Source organism: Mytilus californianus, unplaced genomic scaffold (assembly GCF_021869535.1).
Source record: "Mytilus californianus isolate M0D057914Y unplaced genomic scaffold, xbMytCali1.0.p SCAF_4, whole genome shotgun sequence".
In the NCBI taxonomy this organism is placed as follows: domain Eukaryota; kingdom Metazoa; phylum Mollusca; class Bivalvia; order Mytilida; family Mytilidae; genus Mytilus; species Mytilus californianus.
In genome coordinates this window covers 48,572,090-48,591,256 of record NW_026262690.1, presented here as the reverse complement: position 1 = coordinate 48,591,256, position 19,167 = coordinate 48,572,090, and the positions used below count along the sequence as shown (strand labels likewise).

The 19,167-nt window shown below is 32.8% G+C and overlaps 1 protein-coding gene across 1 annotated transcript; it reads right to left on the bottom strand.

Moving 5' to 3' along the window:
• Positions 1–267: 267 nt before the first annotated feature.
• Positions 268–15,795, bottom strand: LOC127738188 (calmodulin-A-like). Its single transcript, XM_052249345.1, has 5 exons — positions 15,626–15,795; positions 14,440–14,467; positions 5,495–5,638; positions 3,718–3,960; positions 268–432 (listed from the first exon to the last, which is right to left on the bottom strand). Exons 1-5 carry the CDS (start codon positions 15,632–15,634, stop codon positions 404–406), a joined length of 453 nt encoding a protein of 150 aa, XP_052105305.1. The 5' UTR covers positions 15,635–15,795; the 3' UTR covers positions 268–403.
• Between the last annotated feature and the right edge of the window lie 3,372 nt (positions 15,796–19,167).

Genomic DNA, 19,167 nt, shown 5'->3' with positions numbered 1-19,167 from the left:
GGCTTTTAATAGTTTATAGTATGGGTTTTGCTCACTTTTGAAAGCCATACGGTGACCTGTAGTTGTTTGCATCTTTATCCTTTTCTCTTTTTTTTTTTTTGGGGGGGGGAGGGGTTGTAATTGTTTCATTGGCAATCATGCAACATCTCCTTATGTTAATATTACATTCCATCAAGCCATAATTAATGTTTGTAATGATATTAACCATTATTCCTGACAAAATGGTTACATATGCGTCACAATGTTAGTTACGGCCATGAAAATTCATTATTAGATTAATATTTTTTATTTACAAAAGGATGTCTGAAAATGCAATCAACATGGAAGTAGTTTGCATGATTTAAAGTTAAAAAGTAAACAGTGGTACGTGTGCTCAATATTCTGCATGAACAACTTCAAATATTTACTGTGCCGTCATGACTTTGGAAAACTCTGAAAAAGAAGATTAGACTTTAAAAAGCCAAAACAAAACAGCTTATTTGTCATGGAGAACTTATATTTTATATAATACCCTTTTTCAACGAAAATAGTGTTTGTTTATGAATAAAGAGGCATGGGGTATATGTCAAACTGAAAAAGACATTTAAAGTCAATATACACTCTTCAAATATACAATATGCCATGCTTTCAATCGCCCTATCTAAAAAAATATTACTAATAAATTTATCAGAGACTATTATCAATTATGGTTTTTTTTCATTTTTTTTTTAATCGAGTATACCATAGATATTACAACAAACAAACTTTTTCTTTTAATCAATAGGTTTTTACATACAGCTTGTTTGTTACAAAAATATGTCGTTTGTCAGTCAGTCGTTCTACACTAACCGCCACGCTTGCACGTGATAATAGTATAGCACCAATTAGAAATCGTAGTACTTACAGTAAAACAAGATTTACTGTAAGCTATTATTATATTATTATATATTATTATACCAATGTTGTTGACTAAAATAACAAAGAGTCAATATGAATATGTGAATGATATCTTTAAGATGTAAGTTTCCGGCAAACAGGATGTAGGACTGAAAACGGTATGACACAATCAGATGAAGCTTGGTACCACAAAGCAAGAAGCTATTATAAGCATTGCCAATAAAAAATGTTCCAAAAATTTCCTATATGTGCTTAACATTTTAAAGATATAAGAAGAAAATCGATGGAACTGAAAGCGTCTCATACAGTTTGGCATTACAAGATAAGACTTGCTGCCGTATATCAATAAGATTTGACTAGTAGAAAGTCCTACAAAAATGTGTTACGGACGTAAATACTCTCGGACGAACTGATGAGCGGACAAAGGTTTACCAATATATTCTCTCCTTTGGAGTGGAGGTATAAAATGTGTCATTCAAAAATAAATAACATCGCCTCGGTGGTCTTGTTGTAGCGCGCTCACCTCGAATAAGAGAGATCGTAGTTAGATCCCCGACTGGGCAAACCATGGAAGTAATATCGATATATTACCTCCATGGTCAAACCATAGACTTTAACAATGGTATTTGACGCCTCTCCGCCAAGCAAGCGGCAATTAGGAGTAAAAGCATAGAATGCTCGTATATGAGTCAGAATAATGAGTCTGAGTAGGCTTATGTCTTCATGTGGAATGTTTCCATGCGTTAGCCGTTGAAACTCCGACTTAGCGTGTGGGTTTAGTAAAAACAGTGTTTTTCTATATCTAATTTACATGTTATCGTCTTAAATATATGCACATAATATTTGCCACTGGACTTTAAGCAGCCATTAACCAATCAATCAATTTGTCGAAATATCACCAAAATATGTACGGTCAATTTCCTAAGAACTTATTTCAAATTTTCAAAAAGTCCTTCAATCTTTACGTTTCAATTTTTAACATCTTCATATTAATTTGTATAATATATTATAAAAACGGAGCAGAAGAAATTCTTCACCAAGACCAAAATTATATCGAGATTGAAGCTGGATATATGAACTGTCTTTCAGATACAAACTAAACGATTTTGTTGATGGATGTCTTTCGATGCAAAATTGTACACACACATGTACACACACATGTACAATTTCTTTATTTTTTCAAAATCGTTTTCAACAGTAGTAGATCCAAATAACATTTCTATTTTATGGATATAAATAAAAATTGTTTTAAAATTATTAAGGTAAACATTGTATAATGTTAAATCTTTAGCATTCAGAGTCCAACCGGTTCCGTCACCTTCGCTTTAGTGAATCAGTTCAGGGGAAAATGGTGATACCTTTTTATCCATTTTACTTTTAACCTTAGTGAAAACATAAACAGATGTATACAGTGAATTTGTAGAATTAAGGATTATGTATTCCCTGAAATTTTCAGGGATTATGTATAATCACTAGTAACTTTTGTGATTATATATTACTAAAATTTTCAGGAATTATGCATAATCACTATAGAAAAATGTCAGGCATTATACATAATAACTGGACTGAAGAGACAATGAATAAAATCGTATTTAAACATCTTAAGAAACATAAATATTAAAATTCTAAGCACAATATTCTGATACAAATCATTTATTTTTACAAACTACATTGAAAATCTCGATTATATCCACTAAGAGGATCTGGATAGGGGATCCTTCATTTCTTTATTCTTTAATTTTTTAGATCATTTTTTTCTTTTCTTTATCGAATTTGCCCATTATTCTCTATTCTGTATATTTTAACACCCTTTGATTTTCTATTCTTATTTTTTTGCTTTTTAGCCCATTTATTTTGCACTGGTTGACCATTATTCTCTATTCTGTAAACCCCATCCAGACCCTCTACTATTGAACTCCTGAGCCTTCACATATTGAATCTGATTTTACTGCACTTTGAAGAGAAATAAAGTTTTCATTAGAAACATCTGAAGGTACTTAAAATGTCAGTCAGACACCTCAGTTTGATTCCTTGTGTATTATCTGGGCATAATCTCATGTTTCGTAGTCAGTCATTATTCTTTTCAGCCCTTTTATGAACGATGGCCATAATGTTTTGGGGTCTCCCTTTCCATGATCAACATGCGGAATCGGTATTACAGCCTCCTCCAAAATTATGTTCAGCATGTGTTTCTGGACGTTTTGTTGCATTTCTTTGCTTAGTTTGAATTCTATGGTTGTTAACTTTCATCCCCTTTGTTTTACAGAAAATTACATGATCTGTGCATTCAAAATACTTTTTTTGTTGATGAGTTAATATGGTTTAACACAGTTAAAGAAAATATCACCAGAAAAACTGTTCACTTTAATAAGATTTGATAATGGACAGGGAATTAAAACTGTCCACTTAAACCGTAAAGAGATTACACATATGATTTAATTGTCTGTATTTGATATATTTTTTACCAAACAGAGAATCTTTGAATTATTGATAATCCCAGAAATCATTTCAGGAAAGTTGTTGAATAATTATATATAATCACTAATGATTTAAGTGATTATGCAAAATCCCTGACAATAAGGGATTCTACATAATCACTGATTATACAAATTCACTGTAACATATATAGTATAATAGTATAAGTAGACATAAAGTATGAAGATGAAGGACTTTGAGATGAAAAACAGCAATAAAAGCACTGCTCCTTTGCTTTTCGTGTTTTTTTGTTGTGCATGTACTGATTTTGTGTCATGGGTGGATGGATACCCCAAATCTATTGTTTTTCTATTAATATGAACTTTAGATTATCAGTTCTTCAACTTCGATTCGTTTGAATCTTACCTTCATAATCAATAACACCATCTCCATTATTGTCCGCCTCATGAATCATTGCAGATATTTCATCGTCTGTCATTTTTTCTCCTAAATTTGACATCACCATTCTTAATTCTCTAGCCGTTATAACACCATCTCCATTTTTGTCGAAAAATTTGAAGGTCTCTCGAATAATATCTTCATTGTCAAGTTCATGAAATTTTCTCGACATCATACTTAAAAATTCTGGAAAATCAATACTTCCACTCCCTTTGTGAATAAGAAAATGATATTGACATATTTTGAAATTTCTTCAACTCTACAATCAACGTTGGTATTTGTCAAATGACAGCATGTGAGTATATTCTGTGGTTGATCACCTTTATACCAAATAAAAGTTTCAGTCGATATAAAGTTAATGTCTAGAAATGTTCTGTGGAAGTCAAGGAACCCAAGTAACTGTCCTGAACTAGATACTAAGTAACCGGTGTCTGTTGTTATATGTAAATTCGAATGACAAAATAGAAATGGAAAGTCAAAATCACCTCTTTTGACGTAAAGTTTAGTTCTCAATCGACCCTCGTTGTCAATTACTAGATGTAAATAAATATATGAAGCAAACTTAATTTTATATTTGAAATAGTTGAGTTAAACAAAGTCACAAACTTTGAGAACTATTTAATAAGAGGACATCATCTATATAGCAGAAAAATAGGAAGATGTGGTATGATTGCCAACGAGACCTCTCCACTACAGACCAAATGACGTAGAAATAGGCAACACTAAATCATCGTTCGGCCTTCAGCTAAAACCATTCCGCCCAGCAAGTTATAACAGGCCCGAAATGACGATGCAAAACAATTCCAACGAGAAAACTAATGGCCTGATTTATTTACAAAACAATAAACGAAAAACAAATATGATATACAGCAACAAAAGACAGCCACTAAATTACAGGCTTCTTGCTTCTTTCAATCCTCCAGAAAGCCTCTGCATAAAGTTAGAATCATATAAATAAGAGGACAAATCGGCAAGAATATAATTAAAACACTTATAAAAATAAGGAGATGTGGTATGAGAGTCGGTTTTCATAGCAATATGACGACCGTCTGTTAAAAACCCACGTACTCCAAACGAATCACATATGTTTTAAACAACAACACAAATCCAGCATTTTGATGGTGTTTGTTATAAGGATTGTTTTGTTTGAATCAGAATTTAGATTTATAAACGCAAGGTGTTTGACAAAGGTAAAAAAAAATTTATATCGTACAGTAAGATATAAAGGGCTCTGGGATAAAAAAAATACTTGTAACGATTCAAAATAAAAAATTAACACCATGATTTAAGCTGATAATATTAAAAGGAACAAATATTTAGACGGCAACCAACGACAAACATTGGATTACAGGCGCCTTAATTGTTCCTGGGTTAAACATTTTTGTGAGCACCATCACCTAAGATAATGGTTAAGCAACACATCTTTTAAACAAACAGTAGAAATCAGTTGAAAAGGGATTGACTTTCACATCCGACCTTACTAAACACAAAAAGCTATCAAAACGAAACAAAGACGATCTAAGAGTACTCTCAGTTATTAAAAGCTAGTTCACTCAGCTAGTAGCCCCGCCCACTCCTCCAACAAAAATCAATTTAAAAACAAATAGACCATGTTTACCCAGACTAACACAAAATTGAGAATAGAAACGGGAAATGTGTCAAAGAGACAACAACCCGACCAAAGAGCATATCTATCATGACACATTGAACAGATTTAACGTAAAGACTGGAACATACATCTTACCGTCTGAGTCTACTGCATCTATCATATCATGTAACTCGGCTTCTGATGGGTTCATTCCTAGTTGTAATAATACTGCTCCTAGTTCTTTAGTAGTTATGATTCCATCATTATCTTGATCGAAACTACTAAAAACTGTCTTCAGTTCTGCAATATTCAACATGATAGCATACATTTTTTTGTATATATATTCAATAGAATAGAAAGTATTCAAGACCAGGAACTGTTTTATCACAAAAGATCAGCCACTGTCATAAATTTGTGTGTTTTTTTTTCATACTGACAAAATTTCGATCGAATGTTCTAATGATTCCGATAGAATGTTCTAATGATTCCAATAAAATGTAAATGTAAAAGCAAATTTACTGACGATTTTTATTAAGTTTCATTGAAATCAAGATCCCGTTTAATGGGGAGGAGCTGGAACAGGGTATAGAAGGATGATTAATGTGGAAAAAACAATGAAACATATAATTACTAAATTCTAAGTAGACATTCAATATTCAGAATAAAAAAAAACAACCAAAGGGTACAAAAATAACTCACTTTGTAATTATTCAGCGTAGCACAATTCCGTGAAAAAAATACCCACATATCACGACCATTTGTCGTTGAAGTGAACAGTATGTTTTAGAAATACGCATGATATCCTTGGAACTGCAGTTCATTTTTGGAATTCATTTTGTATGAACTTTATGGTGTGTACCTACAAACGTGTTACATGTTACATGCACTTATATATGTATAACATCAGAGCATATGTAGTTTCTACGTAGATCTTCATTGGACATTGATGTTTGCGTCAACAAAATATTTGTATGATTGTCTGTTTATCTAATTAATTATATTCTGGCTCATTTGAAGAAGCTTTGCGTGGACATATAACTGCACCAGTAAACAATAACACACATTAGTTTGTCGTTGCTTTGTATCTGTTATACTATCAAAGTACTTATTAAAAGTGCCTTCTTCGCCAGATATTTGTTTATTTAAATCAAACTATTGTCAGAGATATTTCAATAGGGTTTTTTGTGTATCAGTTGTTCCATTTGTTGGTATGGTTAGAGTTTTCATAGGTTTTTGTCAAATATTTTGGACTTTGATACATCCAAGGAATATAGTATATCCGATATCTTAATTTTTGTTTATCAAAAAATGATTCGTTTTTACACCCGTTTGTAAGACATATAATACATAAAAAAGATAACAGGAATCACCAGTCAATACAACAGATCACACCAACCACAAAACATCTCCTCCAAAAATAAAGCACACACACACAAGGACAAAACAAAAACAAACAAAACGCAATTTTTCGTTTTATTTGATCTAGTGATAAAACCACTTTAAATATAGTTTATAATGCACTGAACTACCGGTCACTGTTGTGTTTCTTTCTCTATGTCTTCAATCGTCCTGAATATGCATATCAATTTACCGCTGGACGTTTAGCATCCATCCATCATCATCATCATCTATGTCTTCAAATGTTCGCGCGGAAGTAAAACCTATTTGTTTCTTTTTGTTATAACATCAAAACGTTGAAACCATTTGATTGACAAATGTTTGCGATCTTTCTGTATGACGTCCACTTTTTAAGCTCTTGTAGCTTGTTTTCAATGGTACGTCTAACTCCAAACAGTCGTTATTTCCTGACTGGTTGAACCACTGGTAAACATAAGCATCAACATGAATCTTGATATCTGAAAAGTTTACTAAACCTTTCAAAACAATCTGCATTTATCTGCAGGAATCCCTCCATATTTTAATCTAAAGGGCGATATATATAGTTGTGTTTATGGAAAAAAAACTGTTTTTCTAAAGGGATAAAAAGGGTTGTTGCAACAATCCAAATTTGCATAAGGGAATTTTAAAGGATTTGTAATTTATCTTGATTTATTTATCCGACTTTGTGGAGAAATATGAAGAGGGGGAGAGGGCGGAGTACCATTGCAGTGTTTAAATAATCATGGACAATCACATTATTAGTGACAAAAGATTAAATATTTGTGTCACACATTCTCATGAACTCTGTTAAAAAAAGGTCAGGCTGTATCTTGTTGGTAAATAATCATCTGTTCTTTACCTGACATGAGCCGGATGGTATTGTTCTTTACCTGACATGAGCCGGATGGTATTATACTTTACCTGACACGAGCCGGATAGTATTATTCTTTACCTGACATGAGCCGGATGGTATTATTCTTTACCTGACATGAGCCGGATGGTATTATTCTTTACCTGACATGAGCCGGATAGTATTATGTTATTTTCTAGTTTAAGTGTAGTAAAATTCAGATTAGAAACAATTCGTAATCGCAGCTGAGATATTAGATAGGATTATCATTAACATATTGACAATATGCCGGGCATTTTTTTTTTTTTTTTTGCAAGTTACACCAGTATCAATATTCAACCCCATATTCGACATTAAAGCTATTCGCACAGCCTAGGAAATGATTTATCGGATGCATTTGTCGCACGAAGCAAAAACGAGAATAGAATTATCACAGTGTCGTTGAATAGGATATGTAAAATTTCTCATTGATTCAAGAGCAAGATGCAATATTGTGAATTGAAATATTAGGAGGGAAATTAGTGTCAACTGTAACTGTGGAGTTACAACCGAATGCGAAAAGCTTATGTTAGTATGGATATAATATACCGTCGGATATAAAGTTGTTTTTCAAGGGAAATATTTGGATACAGAGTTGTCATTTCAGGGAATTATTTGGATATAAAGTTGTTATTTAAGTTAAATATTCGATATTCAGTTAAGAAAATTTTGACCAATGCAGAGTGTTGGAGGAAAAAGGTTTATTATATATGTAGGACTCGGAGGTGCGTTGGGGACGCTGAAGTGCGATGGTCACGCTGAAGTGCGAGATAGTCTACGCTGAAGTGCGATGGTCCGTTCGCTGATGTGCGATGATCTATTTGACGCGTGATGGCTAGTTTAAAATCTACAAACATGCAATTATTATGAGAAGTAGATTTTCTTAATATTTAAAAAATAAATTTACATTCATTATTGTCTGCATACTAAATGAGAGATCGTCCTCTCTGATTTTCTACATGTGGACATAATTCTGCGTTATTCTGTACAGGTATTTTAACATTTTATCCTTACGTTGATCCTCTCATGAGTTCCTCGTTTACCTTAATATTATAACACAGAGTCTGTCTGCGGACCCGTATGTATTTAGAGAATGTCACGCTCCATCGTACGTAAAAATGAACCTTTTGATGATTTCTAAAAAAATCGCTACAGAGGGATTAATTTTCCCTATCCATCAACCCTCCCCGTTTCTCGTAGTATTTAAAGTTTATAAGCACTTATCAACCTAAAAACCTGGAAAACTGCTTCTAACATACAAATTGACTTCTAAATCGACATGAAAAGAAATGAAAATGTAGTTTGTGTAGACCATCGCACTTCGGCGTAGCTATCAACAAGATAGATTCACAATGCCACCATCGCACTTCAGCGTCAAACCATCATACTTCAGCGTGACCATCGCGGTTCAGAGTCTTAAATATATACATCAAAATTTATTAAAAAAAACCCTAGAGAACGAAAATTGGAATTAAGATTTTGTATAGTGATAAGTCTTATAGTTCCTACATCAATACGTTTCACATCATATGAACGTACAGTTGTATTATATTTTAATTTTGTCATTTGTCATTCAAAATTTTACTATAACAACCCTAAGCTTGTTAAATTAAAAATTGCCAAAGACAAAATTATAAAATTCTATTAACACTTGTATGCATCTTTCACATGAGTTCAAAGAATATGAATATATATGAATATAAATAAGAAGATGTGGTATGAGTACCAATGAGACAACTCTCCGTCCAAGTCACAATGTATAAAAAGTTAACAATTATAGATCAAAGTACGGCCTTCAACACGGAGCCTTGGCTCACACTGAACAGCAAGCTATAGAGGGCCTCAAAATGACTAGTGTAAAACAATTAAAAAAAAAACCAACGGTCTAATCTATATAAAAAACAAGTTACACCAGTATCAATATTCAACCCCATATTCGACATTAAAGATACTCGCACAGCCTAGAAACACCTATGAACCACACCAACAAACGACAACCACTGAACAACAGGCTCCTGACTTAGGACAGGTGCATAAAAACGCAGCGGGTTTAAACGTTTTAACAGGCGCCAACCTTCACCCTAACCTGAGACAGTAGTGTAACATTACAACATAAAAAGACACACTATAAAATAGCAATTGAAATGGCTTAACTCGATCAAAAAGACATTTAAACAAAAACAAGTAAACATACACTGAACGAATAAATTTGATCTTTGACACAATATAAATACAATATTAAAAAGTAGGTGCCTATATATCATAGACGTTACAGGTAGTAATGATAAAAGATGTAGGAAGAGTGTCAATAAGACAACTCTTACCTGGGTCAAAATGGCGTTAAATAAAACAACGTTCACAGGTAAATTTAAATATAATAATTTTGTTGTTAGGAGTACGGAAGTAAACATTTTTTACAAAATTGATAAATTTGTTACGAGTACAGAAGTGAAAATTTATCGTCATACTAGATACTTAACAAAGGTGGTACATATACAGTCCGCCAAATGTTAAGCACCACCTATATATGATACCTTATAATTTTTATAAAACTTTTGAAGTATTGCTTAATCGTATTTTTTGTTTGTAAATGATAACAATAATCATACACAATATTGTGTTTCAATTTTGTGCAATAATAAGTTCATTTAAACTTGTTAAACGGCTTTTAATTAACCCCATCGTGGTCAGTGTGGAAAACAGGTTTGGATACATTCAAACTTTCCACTTTAAATTATCGCACAGGTAAAATTAGCACTTTTTAGCAAGTTTATCTGTGATGGCAAGACGTAAGTTATCTGAAGCTGAAAGATGGCAAGCTGTTGGCATGTCAACTGCAGGTATGAGCACAAGATCCATTGGTGACCATTTTAACGTTAATCATACAGTCATCGTTCGACTTTTACGACGTCAAAGAGACACAGGAAGTGTAAACGACAGACCTCGATCTGGAAGATCACGTAAAACGTCAATTCGTAGTGACAGATTGTTGATTCGCACCGCAAGGGCTCATCCATTTACACCTGCAACTCAGTTACGACAGCAATGGCCACTAGGTGGAAGAATAAGTGTTCGAAGTGTTATCCGTAGGCTCCATAACGTTAACCTGCGAGCACGTAGAGTTGTACGGCGTCCACATCTGTTACCAAGGCATCGACAAATTCGTATGCAGTGGGCCTATGACCATCTTCTTTGGAACATCCGAAATTGGCGGAAAATTCATTGGTCTGACGAAAGTCGATTTCTTTTACGGCCCGTAGACGGGCGTATGCGCGTTTGGCGAGAACGCAATACAGCCCATAACGAATGGAACATTTTCCAAACTCATGCTTTTGGTGCAGGTGGTATTACGGTGTGGGGATGTTTTTCGTTGAATTGTAAACTTGATATGCATGTCTTACAAGGGAATATGAATGGTCAGATTTACAGAGACTTAGTGCTACGTGACATCGTTGTTCCACATTTCGATGGCCATCCACTTGCTGATCGTCTCCTGTACATGGACGATAATGCAAGACCACACAGAGCAAGAATTGTGACAGCTTATAAGCAGCAAGAGTCAATTGACAGTATCTTTTGGCCGGCCATGTCTCCGGATATGAACCCAATTGAGCATGTGTGGGATGGAATTCGACGAAATCTTAACCGCCGGAACCCACCTTGTCAAAATCTCGAGTTACGCGCAGCAATAGTAATCGAATGGCAGAGATTTCCTCTAGCAAATCTTAGATGCATTGTCCACAGTATGAGACGCCGTGTAAGAGAACTTTACCGGAAGCGGGGCGGATACACATCATATTGATGCAAAATTTCATGTAAACATTACCAGATGCCTTTTACTTTATGCTATGATAAGTGTGTACAAATTAAATGCTGTTAAACAATAAAATTCTTTTGTCAAAGTGAAACTTTATTGTTGCCTTAACACTTTGCAATTTTGACAGTATTTCAAACATAAATTTAGATTGCCAAAATTTTCAAAAAACTGTTTTAAAACTTGATAAAAATTTTGTTTACGATTCATACCTTAACAAAAGTATGGCACTTTTTAGCTCACTTTTGAGTTTGTTAGATTAAAAGGTGTTGTAAAATATCATAGGTGTCAAATATAGGGTGGTGCTTAACTTTTGGCGGACTGTATATTCAAAATAGTGAGATGAGATATAACACAAAATAAGAAAACATTGAATTACAGAAATGCATTACAAATTGTGTCAACAGGTGAAATTAACACGAAAGTACGATTTGAAGGCTAGTTAAAAGCCAAAAACAATTAACAATAAAAAAAATCATGCATCAGATACTAAAGTCAATTAAAACACATCCAAGGGACAGTCAAAGAAGACATGACTTGTGCAATGCCAACATAAAGGTATCGACAGGCAGTAGGATCGTTAGTATTTAACCTTATAATAAATATGTATTATGTTATATATAGATAACGCAATCTCTAAATAGAAAATTAACGTGGATGTGTATTTATACATCCCATAAACCATTCGAAAAGAATACAAATTTAGTTATGTTTTAATTTGTTGGTGACAAAATCGATGTTAGTGCCAATGTATACAATATTCAACGATCTTATTACAACATTAATAAGATAACCTTTACTAATAAGTTTTTAGTACAATATCACCATAAAATTTAGGATGTGAAATACCGTTTTTAATAAGTTTTCTGCAAGTACAGCCAAATTTACTAATCAAATCTTTGTATCTATGAAAGAATTTAGTAAATGTTTTAAGTAGTTTATGGTAACGAAATCCCTGACTTAATAATTTACCAGTGATGCATTGATTACGTTCGTTAAAATCTATGACATCACTACACACACAGACATAACGAACGAGTTGGGATATATAAACACCGTATGATGGATCCAAAGGAACATCGCCGTCTAAAAAAGGAAAATTTACAATAGGGAATGAAAATTCGTCTCTTTTGTCGTAAATTTTAGTATGGAGTTTCCATTTAGAAATTGAAATGTCTAAATCTAGAAAAGGACAACTACAGCTGATTACGTTAGATTTATTTAAAGTTAGTTCCTTTTGGGTAAATTTTGGTAGTATATTTAGAGAACTCTGGATTATCTAACGAAAAAATTTCATCAAGATAAAGGTAGGTATTGTTGAATGTGTAAACCAAATGTAACAATGACGTGTCTTTACTGAGTTTGGCCATAAACTGGGGTTCATAGCAATACAGGAATAAATCTGCTATTAAAGGGCGCAATTAGTGCCAGTAGGAATACCTACTACCTGTCGATACACTTTATTGCCGAAACGTACATATATGTAGTCCAGGAGAAAATTTAAAGCTTCAATCATATCCTCACATTTCCAGTAAGTGTATCTAGCACACTTTCCTTTTTCGTTACAAAAAAGGCTTTAAACGAGTTACGGCATATAAATGGCAATGAGATTTTTCAAAAGACCATTTAATTAAATATAAAAACATTTTCTTGATAAGATTGTGTGGAAGTGTAGTGTAGATAGTAGAAAAATCAAAACTGTCAACCCAATTAAAAGGACCATCAAAAGCACGTATTTCATCCTAAACCTCTAAAGATTTTTTAACACTCCAAAAATAATTAATACCATTATTTTCATAAACTTTATTACAAACGTTAATAATAAGTTCTTTGATTGTAGTAAGGGAGGTAGTTAGAAGCACTGACAGATTAGTAGTAGAACACTTACTAGATGCGGAGATGAAACGAAATTTAAATGGTTGTTTGTGTAATTTAGGTAACCACCAGTACATAGTCGAGACTTTGAAATGTTCGGAAGAGGCTTTAAGCTGGGTAGTGGCAGTGATATGCTTGTTTACAATTTGACTCTCTGTGAAGCGTACGGACCTGAATGTAAAAGAATTGATAATTTCGTTTTGGAGAAGTTTTGTGTAGTATATGCGTCACACCACCACTACACTATTGCTTTGTCTGCCGGTACTAACACAAACCGCTTTGCGAGTACTTGGAGTTTATTTTTTATTCTAGAATATCATGAACCCTATTATAACTTTTGACATTAAAAGCATATACTAATAGACACTTTTTGGCCATTTGTTTTAATTGAAAAGACTATAAAAAAAGTTCTCATTACTTGGCACTTTCAGAAATTTGCTGTGGCACTCAAATTAGATAAGATACACTGTAACAAATAATTGTAACTGACAAATGAAAAAAAAAGACTTTGCAGCAACAAACACGACATAACATAACATATACCGAGCAATTAGCTGTATCACTTTCAACTGAATTGTGTTTATGATCTTTAAAATTTCTTTTTATCAGTCAAAATGCATACCTTCGAAAGGAGAGGAACAAAAAGATACATTGAGGTAATAGAATTCTCCATATGTTTATGGTAGCCTTGTTAACTGAAAGACATATTAAGTTTTAATTCCAATTATGAATGTTTGCCTTACTATGCTTCATAATTATTTTCTGGCACATTTGTTTTCTACTAGATTTAAGAATGTCTACAGTGACTGAAAACTATACTTAATTATTTCATTCTTCGACAGCTTACAATCAAAGATTTAAGTTTTGAAATTAACTTTTGATATGAAGCTTGACAAAACACGTGTATAGATGCCTACCTTGTAATTAATTTCTTACTGTGAGGTAAAGCAGCTCCTTTGACTATTGGACTATTTGAGCTCCCTCCGGTTTTTGGTAGGCTACGTTCCGTAGTTTTACATCGTTTTATAGAATGTTGTTCGTCTTTTCGTCGTTTTTCTGTGAATTCATAGTTTATTCTGTTTTACTGACATATGACTTTTAGGATTTTGTTAAAAACCGTTATTTAAATGTATTGATACTCACCAGATATTTTTTCCTCATCCAAATCATACTGAAAAGTAATAAGAACCTCATTTAAGTATAATTCAGGAGACTGTTGTCTCGTGTATAGTGACTAAATTATATACACAGCCGGTCCTACAAAAACATACCTAAAATTTAAGAATAAATCACCCGTTGCAAGAAGATCTTCAAATAAAAAAGCTTTGCATTTAAATTCGACCAATATTTCTTGACGAACTTATAAATGTATACAGTTATCAATATTGGACTGCTTTACAGACATTTTATCTTTCACGAGTGATAGTGTATTATATCATACAAATTTTGACTTATCACTATAGTCAGCAACCCATCGATACAAATGACCAATAGTCGTCTAGAGATCAACATGCAGTCTTAAACTGTAGACATTTGTCCATACAATATGTCAAGCTCTTAAACGCATCAAGTCTTAAAAAATAAATAGAACAGAAACTTTCAATGATCTTCCATGAACATCAAATTCTTTAAATTACAAAGACAACCACAGACGAAGTTCTTGCTTTTGCTATTCAACATGGTGTTATGTTTTGGATTTTAAAATATTTGAGCTCGAGCATCGCTGGTGCAGTAAAATTGGTAACGTTAAGGTTAATTGGACAGACGCATTTTAAAATAAGAAGAAAAGTTTACGGCCTTTTACAATACACATAAGATACACACACACATATAAGATATGTGGTAATGTTTTCTTAAGGCTTTAAACTTTGTAATATGAAAAACTATAATTGCGTTTTTTTGTTTATATATTTTGGAACAAAAATTATTGCGAGGTTTTTATCAATGCGAATAATGCGACTGGCAGAGTATCGCAATAATAAGAACTCGCATTCTGATATCTGATACATATATTTGAATGCAGTTTTCCCTGAAATTGCAATAATTAACCTCGCATTTTTGTCCATTCTTAAAAAATCCCAATAGTAAATGCACGCAATAATTTCTGAATTTACAGTTATTAAAATCGTTACATCGTATCCAAAAAATTCTTCCAAAGAAGATGTCCCATGATTTTTTTTATACGAGTCCTTTTATTATTTGATAAATTTGCATTACATTGATTTGGCGGATATCATGGAAATCTGCGGAGGTAAAAATATGAAAAGAGCAGATCAGTACGAAAACATTTTTTATAATAAAAGAGTTAATTTATAAAGCGAAAACTCACATATGACATTCTGTATAGGAGATGGTTCCAAATTCCAACAAAGCTGTCTTTATGATGTATGTTACACAGAATTGATTCATATATACTATTGCAGAATGGGCAGTTGGTCTGTTGTCAATATTTACATAAGTGGGCACTATAACACACACCACCACCTCCTTCTAATTAGCATTGTTTCTCTTCATAATAGCATTAGTAAAGCTGCCAGAGAACGGATGATGATTAGTTCTTGTTTGTAATTAAACATACAATTGTACGATTAATTACTAGTATCGGTGCATAACATTTGCACGCATTACTACAAAGATGTATTACATTTGCGCGCAAATATCATTACGTTTGCGCGAAGCTTTTTATTTCATTTGCGCTCATTCATTTTACAGGTAAACTCGGGTAAATACAAGTACTAGTAGATTATATTTATTCAATTAAATATTATATATTTATATAACTATAAACAAGTATCCCTTTCGTAAGTCTAAGCCCTTGCTCTAAAACGAGCGTTTTATTATGCATAAGCAGCAATTCCTGGAAGTATGTACAGATCATAGTGAAATTGTAAAGCCGTATCAAATCCGAAGAGTAATAGCACCGATTATACCTGTAGGTACATGCTGAGTATTTAAATCCAACTGAATTAAGAAATGAAATGCATTCAAGTTCTCCGAGTCTACATTCTGGTATTATCGGAATTGCTACATCAGATACTTTTCTTTCTCACTTCTACGTACATCTGCTGATGTTTCAAACCCTCTTACTTTGATATATACAAGTCTAAATTGAAAACAACGTTCAAACCTATGATTGCGTTGGATAAAAACCGCAATTTTTATACGTATGCATGCAAAACAAATTTCTTTGTAGAGGGGTCTAAATACAGCATAAACAACATTTTCCAAAACACCAAATGAGCGAAAAAGTATATTTTAACAAAACGCATTTGACTAGCAGGTCGAACAACTGCTGTTCTAAAACCCTGCTGACTGCCATTGGCGATTGCAAAATAAACGGATCACAAGATGTAACAAAATAGATCTTATAAATAATTTATTACCAAACAGAAAACAATAAACTTGCGGATAAGATGGTATACCGCAAACGTGAGGTGCAAAAATTTGAACACCATATCTGGATTTCGACAATTAATGTCTCTTCAGTGATGTTAGGAATCGAAACGGTATTTGGAAGGCCATATAATTTACCTCAATTTAGGATAGACTCTTGAATTTTGAAAGAGTCAAAATAGGATGAACGGATCATAGAAACCCGAAGGCAAATATAATACAAGCCCAAACGAAAAAATATAAACAAGTCTAAATTGAAAACAACGTTCAAACCTATGATTGCGTTGGATAAAAACCGCAATTTTTATACGTGTGCATGCAAAACAAATTTCTTTGTAGAGGGGTCTAAATACAGCACAAACAACATTTTCCAAAAGACCAAATGAGTGAAAAAGTATATTTTAACCAAACGCATTTGACTAGCAGGTCGAACAACTGATGTTCTTAAACCCTGCTGACTGCCATTTGCGATTGCCAAATAAACGGATCACAAGATGTAACAAAATAGATCTTATAAATAATTTATTACCAAACAGAAAACAATAAACTTGCGGATAAGATGGTATACCGCAAACATGAGGTGCAAAAATTTGAACACCATATCCGGATTTCGACAATTAATGTCTCTTCAGTGATGTTAGGAATCGAAACGGTATTTGGAAGGCCATATAATTTACCTCAATTTAGGATAGACACTTGAATTTTGAAAGAGTCAAAATAGGATGAACGGATCATAGAAACCCGAAGGCAAATATAATACATGCCCAAGCGAAAAATATAAACAAGTCTAAATTGAAAACAACGTTCAAACCTATGATTGCGTTGGTGGTGGTTTTGAAATTTTAAGATAATGTCAAGAAACACAAAATAAATGGATTATCACTCACTATATTTTTTATTAGAATTAATATGAAAAATATATAATTTAGAATTATAAATAATTATGTTCAAAATTATTAACTATCGACATCTTTATTATAAATTATCTTTATATTTACCTGTGTTACCTGTAAAACGAATGCAAATGTAACCAAAAGCTGCGCGCAAACGTAACAAATTAATCCCCAAATGCGCGCAAATGCAATGCACTTACTAGTATAAAGGTGCAAATTTCATTGTTACATAACATTTACAAGAACTAGACATAGAAAAATGTTATATTCCTGAAGTTCTCTTTTCTTAATATACAAGATTTTTTTTATGAGGACAGCGCTGCCTTTTGACATCAATTCGGTATTTTAAGATAATACAATTTCGGTTCATATTTCTGAATTTAAGACATATATTAAAACCTTAAATGTAGATGTATAAATGAATTCCAAATGTATAATATACCATTTAAATCACCTACAATAAACTTTAAGTGTTAAACTTGCTCTAAAATTATTTAGTGCGAACAAAAGTGAGATTAAACAGAGTATATTTCCCGGTAACACTTTAAAAAAATATACAGAGAACTGATCACCACAAGATTTTCCACCGGTCAAATCCTGCTAACTTACACGATCTTAGCTTGAAACACCAAATTTTAATCCATTGTCCCAAATGCACGATCATGATCGTGAAAAAGGCCCAAAAGACGGTCATATGTGAAATCTCCACGCAAAACTTGTTTGTTTCGGATTTTTTAGATTTTACACCAAAAGAGACAATTTCGAACATCGAAAATCGAAAAAAGAAGTGATGAGAAAAATAAATATGCAAGCACGAAAAATAAATCTCCACCAGAGAATAAATAACGTAAATAAAGTTAACAACTATAGTTCACAATATTAAGCAAACCCCATACCGCATAGTAAGATATAAAAGGCCCCGAAATGACAAATGTATACTAATTCAAACGAGAAAAAAAAAACCGGCCTGATTTATGTACAAAGCAATAAACGGAAAATTAATATGATATACAGCCCCAATCGACAACCAATGAATTACAGGCTCCTGACCTGGGATAGGAACATACATAATGTGGCGGGGTTAAACATGTTTGCGGGACAGTGGTGTAACAGCAAAACATAAGAACAAACTATAAAAGTCTGTTGAAAAGAGATTAACTCACCAGATCATTACAAAGCACAAAAACAACTAACAATAAACACAAAAAGCACAAAGAACAGATCTTAGAGTACTCGCAGTTATTGAAAGCTAGTTCAAAGCTAATAACAACTAATAAATCAAAGTACTGAAGTTCTGAACATCGGATGACCACAAGTTCTTGAGGATGGTCAAAAACACTTGTCTCTGAAAAAAACAACATATCTCTTTACCTGAAACTGAGGTTAATGTACAGAGATATATTTTTTTCTGAGACAAGTTCGTGCGTGGATGATGAATAAATGACAGTAAATTCTACTTCACCGTAATAACTATTATATTGTAGTGATACAAATCAGTATACACTGATTTGTTGTTATATATTATATTAAAATAACAGTTACATATATATATGATTTGCATCCATTTGTTTATCATTCTATTCTA

Bases quoted from the DNA above. Each gene is read 5' to 3' on its own strand.
- LOC127738188 (XM_052249345.1), bottom strand. The intron at 5,639-14,439 runs GTGAGTATCAAT...TGAATATTGCAG, and splicing joins GGATGAGGAAAAAATATCTG to AACTGAAGACAGTTTTTAGT. The intron at 3,961-5,494 runs GTAAGATGTATG...TTATTCACAAAG, and splicing joins AGATGCAGTAGACTCAGACG to GGAGTGGAAGTATTGATTTT.